General features: G+C 42.1%; 1 protein-coding gene across 1 annotated transcript; it reads left to right on the forward strand.

Moving 5' to 3' along the window:
- The first annotated feature begins 34 nt into the window (after positions 1 to 34).
- On the forward strand, positions 35 to 19,897 carry nbr1a (NBR1 autophagy cargo receptor a). The gene is made up of 22 exons (XM_037691566.1): positions 35 to 261; positions 591 to 653; positions 1,155 to 1,173; positions 1,248 to 1,270; positions 1,512 to 1,694; positions 4,874 to 4,951; positions 5,028 to 5,251; positions 5,329 to 5,448; positions 5,682 to 5,969; positions 6,338 to 6,497; positions 6,861 to 7,109; positions 9,711 to 9,830; positions 12,306 to 12,381; positions 12,601 to 12,705; positions 15,479 to 15,655; positions 15,735 to 15,887; positions 15,996 to 16,105; positions 16,972 to 17,381; positions 17,468 to 17,553; positions 17,723 to 17,810; positions 17,953 to 18,052; positions 19,582 to 19,897. The coding sequence occupies exons 1-22, from the start codon at positions 160 to 162 to the stop codon at positions 19,768 to 19,770; spliced, it is 3,123 nt and encodes a 1,040-aa protein (XP_037547494.1). The 5' UTR covers positions 35 to 159; the 3' UTR covers positions 19,771 to 19,897.
- The last annotated feature ends 420 nt before the right edge of the window (positions 19,898 to 20,317 follow it).

A 20,317-nucleotide genomic window follows, 5' to 3' on the forward strand; every position in this document is an offset into this window, starting at 1 on the left:
GGCGTTGCCGGCGAGTGCGCATGCGCGTGACGTCCCCGTATTTTTCCCCGACGCAGCTGACGATGTAAACAAGAGCGAAGGCAGTCGAGGGCAACGGGTATCAAGCAGGCCCGCCGTCATCGCAAATGGTAGCCGTTAAATAGACATAGGAAGGCCGTCATGGGGCTCCCTGTTACTATCAAAGTGAACTTCCGCGGCAACGTGAAGAGGTTTCTGGCACAGGACTTGGACAAACTGGAGTGGGAGTACGTGGAAGCCTGGGTGAGCTGCTAGTGTTAGCTAAAAGCTGGCGCAGTTTGGCACAGAGCAGGCCGAGACACGGCCCAGACACGTAAACGACAGAAAACCCGAAGGACAATCGATACTGTCAACAAGATGTGTGCGAAACTGATCATTTGTAACAGGCACGAGGAAGAAAATGCGCTTAGTTGAATTTAACATTACTTCCTGTTTTCATACGGAATTCTGCCGCCGATGTATTTCTCAAGGCCTCCTTGTATTATTGATGTTGTGTACTCTGAGTGAACGTGACTGTATTGGAATGTGTTCGCTGTGGATTTAATCTAAAGTATTGTTTTCGTACATTTCAGATCAAAGCATCATTTGGGATCAACCACTTTCAAGTGAAATACTTTGATGAAGACAACGAAGAGGTAAAACACCAAATAGGTCTGAACAGGAAGTGATCAGTCCTGTAGAAACATTACGTCATTAATCAGTAAAATTCTGTTTTTCAAGTATTCAGAATGAAATATAACATTTTAACACCTATCCTGCTTGTATAAAATTACTCAATTGTTATGACAATTTTTTGTTTGTTTAAAAAAATGGAATTTAATAATTTGTTAAAGTTGTTTTGTCTTGTTTTTAGTTGAGCAACTCTGACCTAAAGGTTCTGTGTCAATCAGCTGCTCAGGTCAATTCAGAACTTGCTGTTCTTTGTCAACAAACATCTAAATCTGTACCTTTTGACTAAAGTTGTCGGATTAACCTTGTAGAGTAAAAAACAAGTTTAACTTGTAATAAATGTTTTTTTTTATGTAAAAAAATAATGTGGCAATTAAAAAAAAAAATATATATATATATATATTAATGCAAATACTTTCTGGTTGAGTCAGTATATTAATCTTGATATTTTCTCCTTTTTATTTCAGATTTGCATAAACAGTCAAGGTAAGAAAAATATTATAAACGTTTTGTTGGATTCAGGTTTATGTGTATTTATTTGTTGTTTGTTTGTTTTTCAGATGAGTATGAAGAAGCCATCAAGGTACAGTAGACATTTGCTTTTCTGTTGAAGAAGAGACATTCATTTACACATTACGTTAAGTTACATTACATATGTGCACATTACATACGGGTTTTTAATATGTAATTAATGAAGTGCATGACAAAATACATTATATATAAATATATTGCAAAGATACTGCAAATTGTAATATAAAGAGACATCCTTTCATCTTGCAAATTTTTGCTTATGATTTGTGTTTGTTCCTCATTTTTCTTTGCAGAGCGCAGAGAAGCAGGGCAACCAGTTGCACATGAACGTGTACAAGATGAAAGGACAGGCCTGTGGAGGCCCGCTGAAAACGGAGGTGAAGGAGCTCAAAGGAGACCTCCGACCTGCTCCTCCTTACCCATCAAGAGTCAAAACAGTAGACAAAGGCACCCAGGTCACTCCAGAGCGTGAAACTGTAAGAAAAATAATTTTCTCTCCATCTTACACATTAATGTTTATGTTCTATTGACTTGGGTGTAAAAAATATATATATATTTGCTCTAAATCAGCCCCTAGAGTCAAGTTATTTAAAATATTTTTGGTACCACTTTACAATAAGGCTACCCTTATATATGGCTAATAAATAGTTTATAGATGTGTTATTAATTCCTCTATTAACACTTAATAAATTATTAATTATTGTTTATTATTCATTAATTAAGGGTGAGAAAGAGCCATAACTAGGGCTGGGTACCTTTCTAAAAAAAATCGGTATCGGTGTCGGTACCTTCACTTCGGTGTCGGTTCTTTTTTCGGTACCAATTTTGTAATTACTATTAATTCTAACAAGAATAAAATTACGTTACACATCACAGTACAAATTGTGAGTTTTATTTTTTAATTTAGGTATTTTTCTATTCCAAGCAGTTTTCTTACATAAAAACAAACAAATAATTTCCAGTTCAAAAGACCAGTTACAAACCAGTGGCACGTCAGTGTCTAGTGCTCACTGCTACACAATGAGGACCGTTTCACTGAACAGTTTTTCTTCAGAATCAACATGTCTTCTTTCAGTGGACACAAACAAGCCCACTCCTGGCTGATGGTGTCTCCAGCAGTAGGAAGTGTTCACTCCGAGGCTGTAGATGATGATTGTTGCACACACAGACACCTGCTTGTCAGTTTGACATATTGTCCCTCACATTCCACCAGCAGGTCACTGGATTCACTGAGGTAAGGGATGATGCAGACATCTGCACCTCTGTGTCTCTGCTTGAATCTTCTCTGGGGTTTAGGGCTCTGATCATCTCCCTAATTGACATTAGAACAAAACATCAACAATAACATGGTTGTGTTATTATTACTCAAAAAACATTATCTAGGCTGAGAGATAAAGGTTTAACTGGTCAACAAAGTCCTTTCCAGTTTACTTACCTCCACCGTGCAGCCTCCACTGTAGAAAAAGCAGCAAACTTTTAACAACAAAGTTTGTGATTGTCCTGTGGCCCCCAGCTCGCTTTTATTTTGCGAGTCTCTGTCCTCACATCAGGGTCAGAACCTCCTGTGAGGAGAACATTAACAAACAGTGAGCATTAGTTGAACTGTTTAAGCAGCTGATCCGATGGATGAGCACAGTTTTACAAGCTAAGCTTCATCTGTTACTGTCAATCTTTAGTTAGCTTCTGAGTTTAGCTAGCTACGTAGATAAAATAAATTTACACACTAATATCTTAAAGTTAGCGTTACATGGATCCTAGTGTAACTCTCAGCGATGTACGTGTTAAGCTGCTGTAACGTTAACAAACGTAAACTCACCAGCTGAAACACAGACAGCTCCGTCCTCGGGAGTTCTTTGATGAAGACGAGTCGGGCCGTGGAATGTTGATTCAGGTCGTTTAACACACACAGGCTGACTTTAATGCTGAGGGGAGGAGGGGAGGCTGCTGTCCGTCTCTTTTCTTGCAGAAAAACGGAGCAACAAGTAGAAAGTTGCGTGTGTTGTCGAAGCCGTTCTCGCTGCACACGCGCTGCACACGTGCTGCACACGTGAACCCCGTCTGTGGGCGCAACCAGCACCATAGACATACATTATACATAGATTAGGTACGGCAGCTGTATACAGCTTTGGGTGTAAACACGTACTCTGTTTGTCATATGTCTGCGTTTTACGTGCCGACGTGCTGAAACCACATGACACCTTACAGCCAATACCGAAACTTGACACCGAAAGAAGAGTGACGTTTCAATCCATGCACCGACCGGTGAAGTTCGGTCGGTGCCATTTAAGAACCTCGGTTCGGTACTCGGCCCTAGACATAACTGTCCAGTTCGTTGCCAAATCTGTTCGCCTATATATTTCATCTAGAGTTGTTATATTTAACATTTCAGACTAAGTTTCGACCTTGGAAGCACAATAAGCATTTGTTAACCTATTTCTTTAGCATATTATATTAGTTGTAGATATTTATAATGCAGTGGTAAAGTACAATATTATGTGCTTACAAGGTAGTAACTTACCGTATTTTTCGGCATATAAGTCACAATTTTTTGCACAATTTGCATGCCCTGTGCCATATATAGCAAAATTACTTATTTATGTTTTTTTCCCATATTTAAAAAACAATTTTTGTCTGAGATATGACTGTTTTCATTCATTCTGACAGAAAATATTGAACACTACCATTTTCAGCCGCTAGATGGCACTCTAGTAGTATGGCATGCCGTGGTGTCATGTAATAATTAAAAGTGGCTATTAATGACACAATCGGCTTGCCATAGTCTTCCACCTTTGTTCTGCTTGCTGCTTGGAGCAATCGTCAAATCAGCTTCATTTCACTGGCCGCCCGGGTGAAATGCAGCTGATTTTACCATTAAAGTGCATTTATTAAGTAAAAGTTCAACTGAGACGCGCCTTTACTATAAAGTCAAGCAAACAAATAATTGTTTTAGGTGGTTATCTTGTTAAATTTTGAAGAAATGCACAGACTCGTCCCTCTGTGCGTGCCCGCTTCCACAAATCGGGTTTTGAAATGCAGTTGATTTGGCCGTCAAAGTGCATTTATTAAGTAAATTTAGACTCAGACACACCTTTGCTATAATTTCAAGCAAGCAAATAATTGTTTTTAAGTATTAATCTTGTTAAATGTTTTGTTAAAGTCCTCCTGTGCACGCTCCTGCGGCCGCCATTTGGCAGCCAATCGATTTTTGGCACAACACCGGTCCATTTAATTTCGTGGTTGTCAGCAGTGACGCGTAATAGATGCGATGTATACGGCGAAGCGACGTATTCATGGATTTATTCACTTTATTAGACATATTTGGACTGATGCAACTTATAGGACGGTGCGACGTGTACAATGGAAAATATGGCAGTCTGAAATGTTTAATATAAAAACTCTAGATGAAATATATTGGTGAACAGATTTGGATCACTATTTGGCCAGAAACAGATCTGTTTAGTCTCTCTTGTCACCCTAAATGCATAATAAGCAGTTATTAATGATTTATGAAGTGTTTAGAGAGGAATTAATAACGCATCTATAAACTATTTATTAGCATCTATGAGGGGAGCTTTATTGTAGAGTGGTACCATATTTTCTATGATCTGTTTGATAATGTCATTTGACTAATGTCAGTATGTCGTTTCTTTTACAGGTACCAGTAAAGGACAACAAGGGGAACAAACCTGAAGATGAACCCCCTCCCATGTGGTTCAGATCGTACATGGAGAAGGTCAGCTGCTTCTGGAAAAAAAAAAAAACTAGTAAAATGGTTGAAGCTTCTACTAAAACTACAATTTTGATCCCAGTTTAAGGATGAAGTTGTGAAGGAGGTAGTGGAAAGGATGTGCAATGACTTTTCCGGCCAGTGTTGTACCCACAAATCCTCTGATGGGTTCCAGGAGCTCAGCGGTGCTTGCGGAGGTCCTCTGGGACCTGTACCGGGCCCCTCCACCTCTAACGGATCGCTCGGCTACACTCCGAACTGCAGCACCTGCAACAAACTCACCTCCGATGGGGCTTACAAGTGCAGGTGGGCATGAAATTTGACATTTATTTTACTTTCTTGCACCATTTTGTTGTTTACACCCATTTTTTTTTTCTTGCCAGTGTGTGTCCGTCCTGCATCCTGTGTGAGACGTGCAGACAAAGCCACGATCCGAGTCACAGCCTCGTTAGAACCAAGACGCCGCTCTCCATCCCCGAGCATGGAATGTCAGGAGAGTTTAGGTAAACCTCCAAAACTGAGGACCATCCATCTTCTTCTTGACATAATTTGACATTTTAGCTCGTAACGATGCTAGCTGGTTTTGCTGTCCTACATATATACTACATTTAATAAAGGAAAAAATAACCGTAATTCATTAAATGAGTGGGGATGTGTGTTTTTTTTTTTTTTTTTTTTTGAACAATAAACTTTTGATAGTCAACAAATAGGTGTTCCTGATGACATTTCAAACCAGGTTCCCGAGGCGAGGAGACAGAACTGTGCGCAAGGCCGAGAGACAGCGCCTCAAAGCTGAAAGAAGGCAGCTGAGAGCAGAAGTGAAGGAAATCAAGAAGAAACTGAGACTGGAGAAGAGGGGGCTGCAGTTGAGTGGACCCTCTACCTCAGGCAGAGCCAACTTGACAAGCATGGCCTCGGCGTCCATCCAGGTCCCAGCCATGTCCCCTCCCGCCGCCTCAGAAACAGCTACAGTCCAAGACCCCATCTCAGCCCCGGTCCCTGACCCCCAGGACTCCAGTCCAGAGTAAGCGCCATCTCGGAAGGGCGTCCGACAGTGCTGGGTACCTCTAACCCAGCATGGATGCAAAAAAAAAAGTATTTTTTTTGTTTTTGTTTTTTTTCCCAGAAAAGAAATATGCCATCTTTGTAATCTAGTTTGTGTGAGTGTTTCGCTGGCTGCTCTGGGGTGGTGGCAAATGTTGGAACTACCTCAATGTGAAAACTGCTGCTGCTTCATAGATTTTCTAAAAAAAAAAAAAAAAAAAAAAATGTTTTTGAGCTGAAAAAGTACTGGTGTCCTGCTTTTTTTTGATTCGTAGAGAAACAAAAGAGATGCGTAATAATAAGCAGCCAGGGCTTTTTTTCAACAATGCTCTGTACACTTGAAACTAGGGGTCCTGGGGTCTCGAACGCGTCCTTGGTGCCCACTATGGCTGCCTTGTTTCTGGATGAAAATCTGCCTGATGGCACCCGTCTGGAGCCTGATACCAAGTTCATCAAATACTGGAAGATGAAGAACTCGGGCACAGTCAGCTGGACCTCAGAGACTAAGGTACCCCTCCTACTCATCGAGAGGCCAGGCTCCACACTCTCTTTGCCCCCTCCACTCCTAGAGTCCCCATTAAACTTGTTTCCTTTCCTTATCCACTAACCAGCTAAGAATACCTTTACAGCCTTGTACAACTAATGCACTTTTCCCCCCAGATAGTCGTTATTATTTAATTCAGTTAAATTTGTTTTGTCCTTTCTTAAGTTTTTAAATTTTTGTCGTCTGGTTGTTAATATGAGTGTACCCCACACTTGAGTTTATTTTTTCTTCCGTTGTGTGACTCCGGTTGCATGCTGTTCGTCTTTGTGCCTTTTCGCATGTGTATTCCTATTTTGTGTTTTGTGTATGTGTGTTGCGTGCACACAGCTAGTGTTCATGTGGGGGAACCTCGGCCTGGCGTCAGAGGAGAGGAGGGAGGTGCCTGTGCCCCTGCTGCTTCCCGGACAAGTGGGAGTGGTCAGTGTGGCGTTTGTTGCTCCGGTCATGGAAGGAACGTACACCTCCCACTGGCGGCTGGCGCACTGCGGGTGTCAGTTTGGCCCGCGGGTCTGGTGCAGCATTGTGGTCGACCCTGGCAGCAGCCGCAGCGCGCTCGGGCACCAAAGCAAACGATTGGCAAGTCTGCTATCCAGTGACACTACCCACAGCTACAGCTAGCTACAGCTACAGCTAAAACATGTTTATCTAAATTACATAAAGTTGTTGCTGCTCTATGTGTTTGCATTTGTTGGCAATTTGCATCTTTTTAAATATAATCCAAAAAAAATTCATTGTTCTGTTTAAAAAAATATATACGGTATACAGGAGTCCCTCGCTACTTCGCAGTTCGTTTATCAAAGACTCGCTCTATCGCGGTTTTTCAAAATAAGATTGGACATGACACACAGTTGGCTGATTGACGGATGAGCCGCACGATCGGCATGGAATTTTTTAATTAAAAATAAATAAATTATGTTAAATCATTTAACACCTGCTGCACCTTTGTGCAGCCCGTACTGCAGGATGAACTTCCTGCTGCAGCTGATCAGCTGTTCTCGTGCAGAGCGGAGAAGTGGGCGTGGCCAAGAGCGCTTGCAGATGGCAGGGAGCTGAAATCATGACATTTGGTGTCTTTTAGAGCGTTTACAGTTTAGAAACATCGTTTATAATATTGCATTGAGTGTGGGAAGGGTTTAAAACACACACACACATATGTATATGTATATATATATATATATTTATATATATATATATATATATATATATATAACTACCACTTAGTACTTGTACTACTATTCCCACTTTACAGTTTTTCACTTTTCGGTTCAGTGCCCTGAGATGACTTATGTTGTGACTTAGCGCTTTATAATTAAACTGAATAGAATTGAACTTATCGCGGGTCTTCAGGGTACGGATCACTCGTGATATACGAGGGACTACTGTAAAAGTATATTTTTTCAAAACGATATAACAAAACGAGATTTAGCATTGACTGCATACCTCACTTAATCAATCAGGAGAAAACAAATGATAAAAATTACAACCCTATTTCTGAAAAACTTGGGACACTGAAAAATGTAAATAAAAACAAAATGCAAATCGGATAAACCCACTTTTTATTCACAATGAAACCTAGGAAATAAATATTAAAACTAAAATGGTACGATTTTGACTTTTATGGCAGCAACGCATCTCGAAAAGTTGGGACACATCCGTGTTTCCCCACTTTTAGCAAAAGTCCGAACGTCTGGGCCCTGAGGAGACCAGCTGCTGGAGGCTTTGGAGGGGATGTTGTCTCATTCTGGTCTGATGGAGGACTCCAGCTGTTCAACAGTCCTTGTCCAGTCTTTGCTGGACTTCTTGTTTCATGATGCATCAAATGTTTTGAACTGGTGAGAAGTCTGGACTGCAGGCAGGTCACTTCAGCACCTGGATTCTTCTACGAAGCCGTGCTGTTGGAATGGATGCTGTTTATTATTGTCTTGATGAAATATGCAAGACCTTCCCTGAAAAAACTGTCTAAAGTTGTTTTAAAACCCGTATATGTTCTGCATGGACTGGGCCTTTCCAGATTTGTAAGCTGATTATTCCAGTGGCACTAATGTACCCCCATACCATCAGCGAAGCAGACTGGATTATCCCTGTCTTGTTTCGTACAAAAGATGTGGAGTCCGTGGTTTCCAAAAGTTTGATCTATCTGACCACAGAACTGTTCTCCGGTTCACCTCGGTCCATTTAAAATGAGCTCTGGTCCAGCGGTTCTGGATATTGCTTCTTCTTTGCCTGATAGAGCTTTAAGCAGCATTTTTGAATGGTACGATGAACTGTGTTTAAAGACTACGATTTGTGGAAGTTTTCTTGAACCCGTGCGTGACGTCCAGAACAGAACCAGACCTGTTTTTAATGCAACGATCCCAGAGGGCCCGAATATCAAGACCATCCATTATTGACTTTCAGCCTCGTCCTTTGAGCTCAAGCGCTTTATCAAGATTATTAAAATCATTTGTTGATATTTATTATGAACTTTAGATGGTAGAGGAACATTACCCTGAACTTGGTGCTCCATTTTTCAACAGTTTTTCACAGCCTGGTAAACCTCTGCCCATCTTTACTTCTGAGAGATTCAGCCCTTTTAAAATGTTCTTTTTATTCCCAGTTCTTTTAATAACGTGTTGCAAATTAATCCAAATGATTTACAAAATAACGTTCCTCCTGTTTTATTTGTATCGCTGATTTTTCAGCGTTTTGCGTTACTGCCATAAAATTCACAATCATCTCCAACTGTGGTACAATTTCTTAGCTTTTTTTATATTTTTACTATGTTACTATGGTTTATATTTGCAAATTGCTGCATTTTGTTTATATTTAAATTACACACAACGTCCCAACTCTGTTGGAGTTGGGTTGTAATAGTAGAGGGGCTGTTTGTGATTAAGATGTTTATCATTTATCTGGAGTTAAAGAAGACTTTGTCCTTAAAATTCGTAAATGTGTTCAGACTTTGACCTTGTTTTGTTTGCCGTTGCTGCGTCTTCTGCGCACGGCAGTTTTTATATTTACATTTAAAAGCGTAAGACGGAAAACGCCAAGTTCCCGTAAAATCTAAAACTGTTTTTAAAAAGACTGTTGTACATAAATTGGATAGAACAGTTGGACACGTCAAAGTCCGAGTATAAAAGTAAATGTTTGAATGGACGTTGTGGTGAAGTATTGACGTCCTCCCTGTTTCTGCTTTAGAAGGAGGAGGTGAAGCCAGTGGAGAAGGAGGTAAGATCCGGGACCAGTGGTTCTGCCTTCACTGTAGACCTCCCCCATGAAGACTACTACTTTCCATCAGTTGACCTGCTGACTGCACAGGTGCACACTCAAAAAGCCCCCCCCCCCCCCCCCCCATCCAATGACACGTTTTAAAGCAGCATTCTGTTAAAATGTGTATTTTTTTTTTTAGCATTTTGTCCAAACATAAACTGTAAAAATGAGGAATTGCTTCGTAGCTTCAAACTTAGAAGCTGGCAAAGTGGCACCTTCTCATAAAGATGTGCTCAGAAGATTTTTGATGAGGTTTGATTTGATTCATTGCTTTGTTCTGACTGTACCCAGTCTTGTACTTTAATGGTTCTTATGAAAGATATTGGGAGCACTTCAAATCTAGATGAAAATATGCAAATGTGTTTTTGTTCCCCATCACGGAGCAAAGGTGGGGGTTGGAAATACACTTTGTCTGACCTCCCGTTCATCCATATTGTGAGCATGATAACTTGAAAAACCAGTGAGATACCCACTTCCATTTTGGTGTGTGGCTACATCTAGGTGTAAGAAAGGGTCCTTTTGAAAATTGGATTGCCACTACAAAATCCAAGATGGCTTCCACCCCATATAAGTCTTCTTTCAGCTTTTTCCCTCTTCAGGGGTCGCCACAGCGAGTCATCCTCCTCCATCTCTGTCCTCACTCCAACTACCTCCATGTCTTCTCTAACTGCATCCATATGTCTCCTCTTTGTCTTTTTCCTGGCAGCTGCATTTCTAACATCCTTCTAACCAGTATAACTACTGTCCCTCCTCTGGACATGTCCAAACCATCTCAGTCTGGCCTCTCTAACTTTATCTCCCAGTTTATCTAAAAAATTTAAGTCTGGTCCTCTGGACATTCAAAAAACAAAACGAAACCAAAAAAAATAGTAGAAACATTTTGTATTTCATCCGAAGTTAACTTTTTTAGATTTTTTTTACCTGGATTATTGAGCATGCATCAGGTTATCTCCCAGTTGTTCAACCTGTGCTGTACCTCTGATGATCTCATTCCTAATCTTATCCATCCTTGTCACTCCTAAGGAGAACCTCAACACCTTCATTTCTGCCACTTCCAGTTCTTTCTCTTGTCTTTTTGTCAATGCCACTGTCTCCAAACCACACAACATAGCTGGTCTCATCACTGTCCAGTAAACCTTTCCTTTGACCTTTGCTGACACACTTTTGTCACAAATCACTCCTGAAATGTTTTTCCCATCATACCTGGACTCTTCTTCACCTCTTTGCCACACTTTCCGTTTTCCTGGACAGTGGACCCCAAGTACTTGAAGTCCTGCGCCTTTGTGACCTCTGCTCCTTGTAGCCTCACTGTTCCACCGGCCTCCCTCTCATTCACACACGTACTCTGTCTTACTACGCTGACTTTCATTCCTCTTCTTTCAACTGCATACCTCCACCTCTCCAAGTTCTCTTCCACCTGTTCCCTGTTCTCGCCACAGATCACAATGTCATCTGCAAACATCATCATCCATGTGTATTCCTGCCTGACCTCATCTGTTAGTCGGTCCATCACCAGAGCAAACAAGAAGGGGCTCAGAGCTGATCCTTGATGCACTTCCACCTCCACCTTGAAGCTTTCTGTCACTCCTACAGCACATCTCACCACTGTCCTGTTGTCCTCATACATGTCCTGTACCAGTCTAACATACTTCTCTGCCACTCCAGATTTCCCCATGCAACACCACACCTCCTCCCTCGGCTCTCTATCATATGTTTTTTCTAAATCCACAAAGACACAATGGAGTTCTTTCTGACCCTCTCTGTACTTCTCCATCAGCATCCTCAAAGCAAAGATGGTGTCTGTGGTGCTCTTTCTTGGCATGAAACCATACTGCTGCTCACAGTCACCTCTCGTCTAAGTCTTGCTTCCATAACTCTCTCCCAGATCTTCATTGTGTGACTCATCAACTTAATTCCCCTGTAGTTGCTACAACTCTGTACATCACCCTTGTTCTTAAAAATGGCCACCAGCACACTTCTCCTCCAGTCTTGAGGCATTTTCTCACCCTCAAATATGCCATTGACTATTTGAGTCAAAAACCTCACTGCCATCTTTCCTAGTCATTTCCAAAACATCCACTGGTATGTCATCAGGTCCTGCTGCCCGCTCCTTCTTCATTTTTTTTCAGAGCAATATAAACTTCACCCTCACTAATCTTTCCCACTTCCTGCTGCACATCCTTTCCAGCCCGATCCCTCTGTTTCGCCAATTGGTTCAAGTCTTTCTCACAGTCTTTAGTGTCCTGTCTCCCATACAACTCATACACTGTCCGCTTTGCATTTGCCACCTCCCTCTTTGCACTACATTGCATCTCCTTAAATTCATGTCTCCTCTCCAGTTCTCTCATTGTCATATTTCTTCTTGGCTTGTGCTCCTTAGTGTCTGGGTTTTATTTTAGCTAAATGGTTGACATACCGTATATTTAAAGAGTACAGAAATTAACGCTACTGGGAGTTGTGAGAAATCTGACTGTAGTTGGATCATCAGATTGCTATTAATAGTCCATTATCTACTGTTTTTAGGATCTCCTGTCCTTTGAGTTGTTGGACATAAACATTGTGCAAGAGTTGGAAAAGGTTCCCAACAACACTCCTGTTGGTGAGTCATACATGACAACTTAAACTTGAAAAAGTTGATTTCATTTAAAATGTCAGACATTTTTTGTTGTTTATTTTGCGGCTTCTCATACACAAACCCTCACAGAACCTTTGTGGCTGCACTTCACTTTTTTACACTTCTTTTCAGCTGCATAAAGTAAAAAAAATGAATTTACTTGTAAGGACACAGAGTACTGAGTTTGTTTTTCACTACGTCTAGATTTGACCCCCTGCATATCGCCTCTTCCTCATGATGCACCTGTGCTGGACAAGTCCATCACTTCACTGATAAAAGAGGACACAGACGGAGTTGGGAAACCATTTGGTGAGAAATATAGCTACATTAAGATGTCCTTATCACCTGCTTCCAAAAGAGAGAGGTGATAATAAGTTCATCTGCAGTGTTAGCAAAATATCTCATAAACCGGTGGAAAGATTTGACTAAACTCTTTTGAAAGTAATTGCTGGATGTACATCTACAATGAAAACAGTTCAGGTATTCAGGTAACAATTCAGTTCAGTATCGACTTAAGTTTGTTAAAGTAGGGTTGCTAGCATTAGCTTGTAGGGTTCATTCATTCATTCAACCTTTATTTAAACAGGTTAGGGGTTGTTTTACAATTGAAAACAGAATGATAATTAAAAGGAGAAAAAAACGTAGTGAAAAAACAGCTAGATTACGAGGCGATCTAGAGTACTATAAACAGAAACATGTCTGCATTGGTTCTTGCCAGGAACTCAACAGATGTTTAAAGCCACCTAGAGAGGTCAAGGTCGAGAGCCTCAAATCTTTTTGCAAGATTTTCCAGGAAACTGGAGCGGAGTACAAGCTTGTACGGTTGCTAGCATTAGCTTGTAGGGTTGCTAGCATTAGCTTGTAGGGTTGCTAACATTAGCTAGCAGTGTTGCTAGCATTAGCTTGTAGGGTTGCTAACATTAGCTTGTAGGGTTGCTGGAGTTAGCTTGCAGGGTTGCTAGCATTAACTTTTAGGATTGGTAATGTTAGCCTGTACGGTTACTAGCATTAACTTGTACCAGGAGCGGCTGATTAACATCTCAAAAGCTCAAATACCTCAACTACAGCCCCAAATCCCAAATGAGTTGAAAAGGAGGCGCCGTGGACAAAGTCCCGTCAACCTGGCGGCGGTGCTCGAGTACCTGACCACCGGGATCCTGGAACTGGTGGGAAACTTGGCTTGTGACAACAGGAGGACCGGGATCTTCCCCCGGCACCTTCAGCTGTCTGTCTGTGGTGAAGAGGAACTCGGTAGGCTGCTGGGAGGAGTGACCATCGCTCAGGGAGGAATTCTGCCCGGCATTCGGGCAGTGCCGCTGCCCTGGAGGACCAAGATGCCTGGTGGATCTGACAGCAAGCTGGATCTGAGTGGGTGGATCTGTGGCCAGATTCTTTGGATTCGCTGCAGGAGATCCTTTCTGCTATTAACTATCAGCATCTATAACAACTCTTACCATACCATACCATACCAACTTTATTTATAGAGCACTTTATGCACCCAACAGGACCAAAGTGCTTTACACAATTATATAATACAATACAATGATAAAATGGAAGGGTAAAATTTAAAACAGGAATAAAATAATAAAATAAAATACAAACACAATAAAACAAGGTAAAACATCTCAGATTGTGCTAAAAGGCCAAAGAAAAAAGATGAGTTTTAAGAAGGGACTTAAAAACCTCAATTGAAGAGGCCTGTCTTATGTTCAATGGAAGGTCATTCCAGAGCCTGGGAGCTATCACAGAAAAAGCTCGGTCCCCTCTAAGCTTACGCTTTGTCTTCGGGACCTTCAGAAACAACTGGTCAGCTGACCTGAGTGAACGAGAGGGTGTGTAAGAATGTAGCAGCTCAGACAGGTATGGAGGGGCATGGCCATTTAAAGCTTTAAAAACAAATAAAAGTATTTTAAAATGAATCCGGTAATGCACCGGCAACCAATGTAAAGAGGCCAAAACAGGAGAAATACTGTCAAATTTCCGTGTACCTGTTAAAAGTCGTGCAGCTGCATTCTGAACCCTCTGAAGCTGGGAAATACATGAATCACTAATACCTATGTAAAGTGCATTGCAGTAATCTAGCCGTGTGGTCACAAATGCATGGATTGCTGTTTCAAAATGCTGTCTGGGAAGAATTGGTTTTACTTTAGCCAGCTGCCTCAAATGAAAAAAGCCTGACTTTACAACTGTTTTAATTTGAGACTCCATCCTAAGACCAGCATCCATCTTGACCCCTAAATTTGTAACAACTGGCCTGACATACTGAGCCAAAGAGCAATCAACAGGCAGAGAGTCTTCATTCGAGCTGCCAAAAATCACTACCTCTGTCTTGTCTTCATTTAATTTCAAGAAATTTTGGGCCATCCATGCCTTCAAATCCTCCAAACATAGAAACAGAGACCGAAGAGAAGTGGAATCTGCTTTCTTGAATGAAACCAGGATGACGAGCTACGACAACACTTAATTTCCCTCTGGGATTAATAAAGTATTTTTGAATCTTTTGAATTTAATAAAGTTGCTCGCATTTGCACAGGAAAAAGGTGCAAGCAGAAGCGTTCAATTTTATAAATTAGTCAATTTCATAAACAGGTCTCTCTTGAAAATGAGTCCTCGTGACTCATTGAGACTAACGGTATAAATAAAGGTAAAAAAAAAAAACTGTTTTATCAGTGTCCACCTGGATTACAGAATGTACCCCCTTCCAGAAGGCTTAGATGCAGTCACATGACCAAAACAAATGGACAAATGTACATTTATGTATCCTGTAACAAAGGTCGGAGGCGTCTGAAAATTTTCAGGAGGCGAACAGGTGCGTACAGTTAAAAAGTTTAAAGTTTTGGTCATGTATACAAATCGAAGTAGATTTAGGGGAACTCTGCTGCAGATCTGGTCCCAATCTGTCACCTCCAGGTCACACTCATAACGGCTTCAAAGAGTTATATTCAGAAGTTTTAGAATAAAGTTACGAAGCATGAATATTGGAGATCATCAGCCCTTTTAAGATTAGGTCAAAACTTAAGTTTTCCAGCTCTGACAGTCCCGTGAAGTGACGGAGATATTAGTGTTTGTTTTTTCCCCAAAGGACTGAAACCAGCGCTGCAGGAGGTGTTGGAGTCTGTAGCCCAGGAGGAGGAGAAGGAGGAGGAGATCAGTGGAGCTCAGTTCCTCTGTGAGACGGTTATCCGCTCCCTCACTTTGGAGGAAGCCCCCGACCACAGACCCCTGCGAAGAGCCCAGCACGGCAGCCACAAACCGCGGGGTGAGGTTCCACAGAAGCTTCTGGAGTCGCCTTTTGCGGCTAAAATACTTATAATTTCCCGCTCATTAACCATTTGCAGTTGTTTCTCGGGGGCCGAGCTTTTGTGTTGAGAAGACGGAGAAGAAAAAAGTGAAAACCGAGGAGCTTGTGGCCGATAGAGCGGAGAGTTTAGCACCGCCCGTGACCACGAGCCTCAACCGGACCACCCAGAACGAGGATGAGACGAGACCAGGTTAGAGAACTTGCTGATCCGTTCAGTCACATTTCAGTTATGGCTATTTTTCTGAAATAGTCCTTAAAGTTTATTTTTGTGTCACTGACTTGATCTTGTTGGAAGCAGAGGAAGAAGACCTTCATTTGCAACACGAGAACGAGGACAAAGAAGTTTTGCAAACCGTGAAAAACACTGAGCAGAAAGAGGACGGAGGAACGGGAGAAGAGTGGGATGAAGTGAGTGACCTCGTTATCTGTTATAACATTTAATTTGATAAATGTGTACAAGCTAATTTCATACCATACATTTGGATTTCAGACTAAATTCTGAATTTACTGTTGAAAATGCTGATTTCCTTTTAGATAGTAGAACAGAATAAAACGGAGCAAAAGCTAAAATTAGATAAAGGTATAAAGTAAAACTTGTACTCTGAAGTAAATATCAAAAGAATATAAGGTTGTTTTTTTTAGGATTTAAAGAGATGTTAATGCATTTCTGTGAGAAAAATATTCTAAGTAAAGTTCATGATTCATAAAGAGTTGCAAGCTTAACTTTTTAATAAATCCATCCAGTATCTTTACCCGCTTCTTCTTTTCCAGGTCGCGGGGGTCACCGGTGGCCATCACTGTTTTAATAAATGAAGGACTGAAATAGCTAAAAGTATGCTCAAGTAGTTGGGATGCAAAAAAAAAAACATACAGAAGAAACTTTGCTGTATTTTTTTGGCCTATAAGTTGCGGGTTTATAATTTGCATGCCCTGCGACTTGTACGCCGAATCAACGTATTTATGGATTTTTCCACTTTATTAGACGTATTCGGACTGATGCGACTTATAGAGCGGTGCGACGTGTACGGCGGAAAATATGGTACTTAGCTACTCCGCAGGGTAGCTGGACTCTCCCTTAGAGAGCTGGAAAGAGATGTCTGGACCTCCCTGATCAAGATGCTGCCCCCGAGACCTGACTTTAGAACAAGTGGAAGATAAATGGATGGATGGGAACTTTAAACTGCAAAACAATAGTGTGAATGCTGACTCGGCATCTGCCAGCACGTTCATGAAATGAAGTCCGTAAATGTCTCCGTCTTCTTGTCCTGTCTCAGGTCAGCAGCCAGACGTCCTCGGCCTCCTCCAGCGATGAATACATCATCGTCCTCCCTGACTGCTTTGACACCAGCCGACCTCTGGGGGAGTCCATGTACAGCTCGGCCGTGTCGCAGCCCGACACCGTCGCTGCCGGGACCTCCACCGATCCAGACACGGAGAAAGAGGAGGGCTGTGACGTTGAGCCGTGCAGGGAGGCTCCGCTGACGGAGAGGAAGGAGGAGATGATCGCGGTGGAGGAGTCGTTGGACAACACTTGGCCTCCGCAAGTCTCTCCCATCCACAGCAGCGTGACCCAGATGTTGTGTGCGTCCCAGACTCTCGACGCCGTGACGCTCACCCCCCAGGTGGTGTCCCTGCCCGTCGTACCTCAAGCCCTGCATCCGCCGCCGACCCTCTACTCGCCCAGGTTAGCCGGAGACGAATCCAGAGAGGTTTGTCGTTTTAAACGTTCATCGGTTCAGTTTTTCATGGTTGAACGTTTTTGCGTTTCAGGTCTGAGGCCCTGTATCTGGCCGAGGATCCCAGTCCTCCTGCCTGCGATCCGTACGAGCCGCACCAACCGCGGGTTCACCTAAACTGTGAGTGTAACCGTAAGAAAAGCCACTCTGACCACAACGTGCGCCGTCGTGTTCCTCCGTGTAAAATCAGGTCGTTTAAGAAGAACTGAGATGCCACACAGGCTTTTTGTTGCTTCAGCGAAAAGCCTTCTTCTTCATCTGATCTGTTTTTATTTAATCTGCTCTGCAGTGTCATCTGGTTTGTCGAGATCAGCGGGCTCAGCATCCAGTGCCTTTGAGACCTACAATCCTAGACCGAGCAAAGCGCTGCAGCCAAGGTGCCAAAACGGCAAAAACCTTTCATGCTTCGCTTCAGTCGAGACCTTTTCTCGACTGTAGTATCTTTTTAACGTCCTGTACATAATCTGATGAGTAAAGAGCTAATGGAATAACCAGGGAGTGTGGCTGTGTTTGCAACAGGGGCCAAGGAGGCATCACAGAGGGGTTCGTCAAGGGCGCCCTTTCAGTGGCCGCATCTGCTTACAAGGCTCTCTTCACGGGACCAAACTGTTCCATACAGGTACAGCACGCAGCAGCGAAGCATATTTAAATACACGTGGACCCCCCCCAGACATGAGCCGATTGTGTAACGCCTACTCTGACAAAGTAACTTCACGAGGAATGTTTCATCAAGCGCTTTGCAGAACAGGTCCCGTCATTTTGTTCCCTCAAGAATGGAAAGATCGTGTTAACTTCCCCTTTTTCGCTTTGAGGGTTTGATCATTTGCACGAACACATCCGTCAGTTTGGCAACAGATTAGTAGCTAAAATCACGTGACATCTTGTTTATGCACGTTGGTTATCTAAGAATTTTTTTTTTTCCCCAGTTCTGAAGTTCTTCACAGCGTCTTTCTGGTTATTGTCACATCTTAACTCTCACTGCTCACAGCAGAAACATAATGTCTGTAGATTAAGTTCAGTTCAGTTTATTTATTTAGCGCCAATTTAGAGTTTAAAAGCAGAAAATTAAGGGTCATCCATGTTTTATGTCTTTTAAGACATGCTTGTAGTCTAAGCAACCGATTCGATTTATTTGATTTCATGGACAAATATAACTGTGTGTCATCAGCATAACAGTGTAAATTCATCCCATGCTGTTTAATAACTTCAAATAAAACAATCAGTAGTACTTAAGTAGAATTTTGACGTATCTTTACTTCATTATTTACATTTCTAGCGACTTTCGCTTTTACTCCTCTACATTTCCTCAATAAAATGTGTACTTTTACTCTGATACATCTCCCTTAACCATCTTAGTTACATAGAAGAAATCTGATTGGGCAACTAGAAAGGAGAGGTTTGGCGTTCTCCAGGACATTAACTCGTTAAAGCAACAAGGTATGAAGTTGTCGGGCCACTAGTCTTCCCATTAAAGAACACGGAGACAGATATCCAGTTTATTTACTGTGTTTCTTCTGGTATTTACACGCAGCAGTAAACTAGTAAAGCGCAAACAATCTTGACCAACAAAGCTCCATCTGTGTCAGGAGAGAGAAAAAAAAAAAAAACTCCAACTGAGCTCTGCACGTTACGCAGAGCGGTGTGTTCATTAGCGTGGGAACAGCCACGGTGCATTCAAGAGCAAACAGAACCGAGCTCAATAAAACAAACCAACACAACAATGTGAACTTTCTAACAGCTTCGTTAATAAAGTTTGAATACTTCAGTAGAATCGGACTTTTTAAAGATCAATCTTTCATTCAGTTCAAACTTTCCAAGTTTTTGTCTCTGGATATTGCACCCAAATTATAACCATTCACTTTTACTTAATACTCTTACTTTAAGTACATTTTATATGAGAAATTTACATTAAATGTCAGACACTTTAAGACTTTTACTCAAGTAATAATTTTTAAAGGAGACGTAATTTTATGGTAAGATACTTTAAGCACTGAAGTATCACTTTGAGGTACTTTATACAAAACTGACAACTGACTTGAAGCTCCACCAGTGATTTTCCATCAGAGCATCCCAGTTTTTTGTCAAATAAAACGAGCTTTAAATGCAGCACGGTGACAATAATTGAACGCTTTGGGTTTTTTTTCCCAGCGAGGCATCGACCCCGCCGCCAGGCAGGACCCTTCCATGATGGCCATGCTGCTGGAGATGGGCTTCAAGGACCAGCGGCTCAACCAGCAGCTGCTGAGGAAGCACAACTACAGCCTGCTGCACACGGTGAACGAGCTGGTGCAGATGGCCGAGGAGAGCCAGAACGAAGCGGCCGACCCGCTGCGCTGAAGACGACGCCGAGGCTCCCAGAATGGCGATAATTTAACTTTAGAGCTTAATCTGAACATAATAATAACCGTAGAGTTCGACTTGTGAATCTTTTTTAGTTTAACACTACAACGCAATCAAAAAAAAACATGGAAGAAAATTAGAAAAGCAGCACTAATCTCTTGGGAAGTTCCAATGAAGTGGCTCTTCTTGCCTTTACGTTCGCTTTACCACCTCGTTCGAATGAACTTTAGATTCCGCGCGTTTTAGATTTTTTTAAAAATTTTTTCTGGACGGTGGTTCAGCGCCACCTCGCCTTGTCGTCGTCGGCCACAGAGCGAGACGAAGGCGCGCCTTCATCCGTGCGTCCGCCGCTTCCTCCGCTGCGCTCCCGACGCGTTTACGAAGGGGAAAGTTCTCGAGCGCCCTGCGAAGGAAAAGGTTTCTCGTGCGCAGCCACGATGCTGAAGGTGCATGGATCTCCAGGGTGTGCAGGGTCGAAGAGCAGATATTTAAGACTTTTTTTTTCCTCTTAATTATTGTAGTGAAATTTGCCTAACAATGCAAT

This window comes from Nematolebias whitei, chromosome 17 (genome assembly GCF_014905685.2).
Source record: "Nematolebias whitei isolate Nwh7 chromosome 17, NemWhi1, whole genome shotgun sequence".
In the NCBI taxonomy this organism is placed as follows: domain Eukaryota; kingdom Metazoa; phylum Chordata; class Actinopteri; order Cyprinodontiformes; family Rivulidae; genus Nematolebias; species Nematolebias whitei.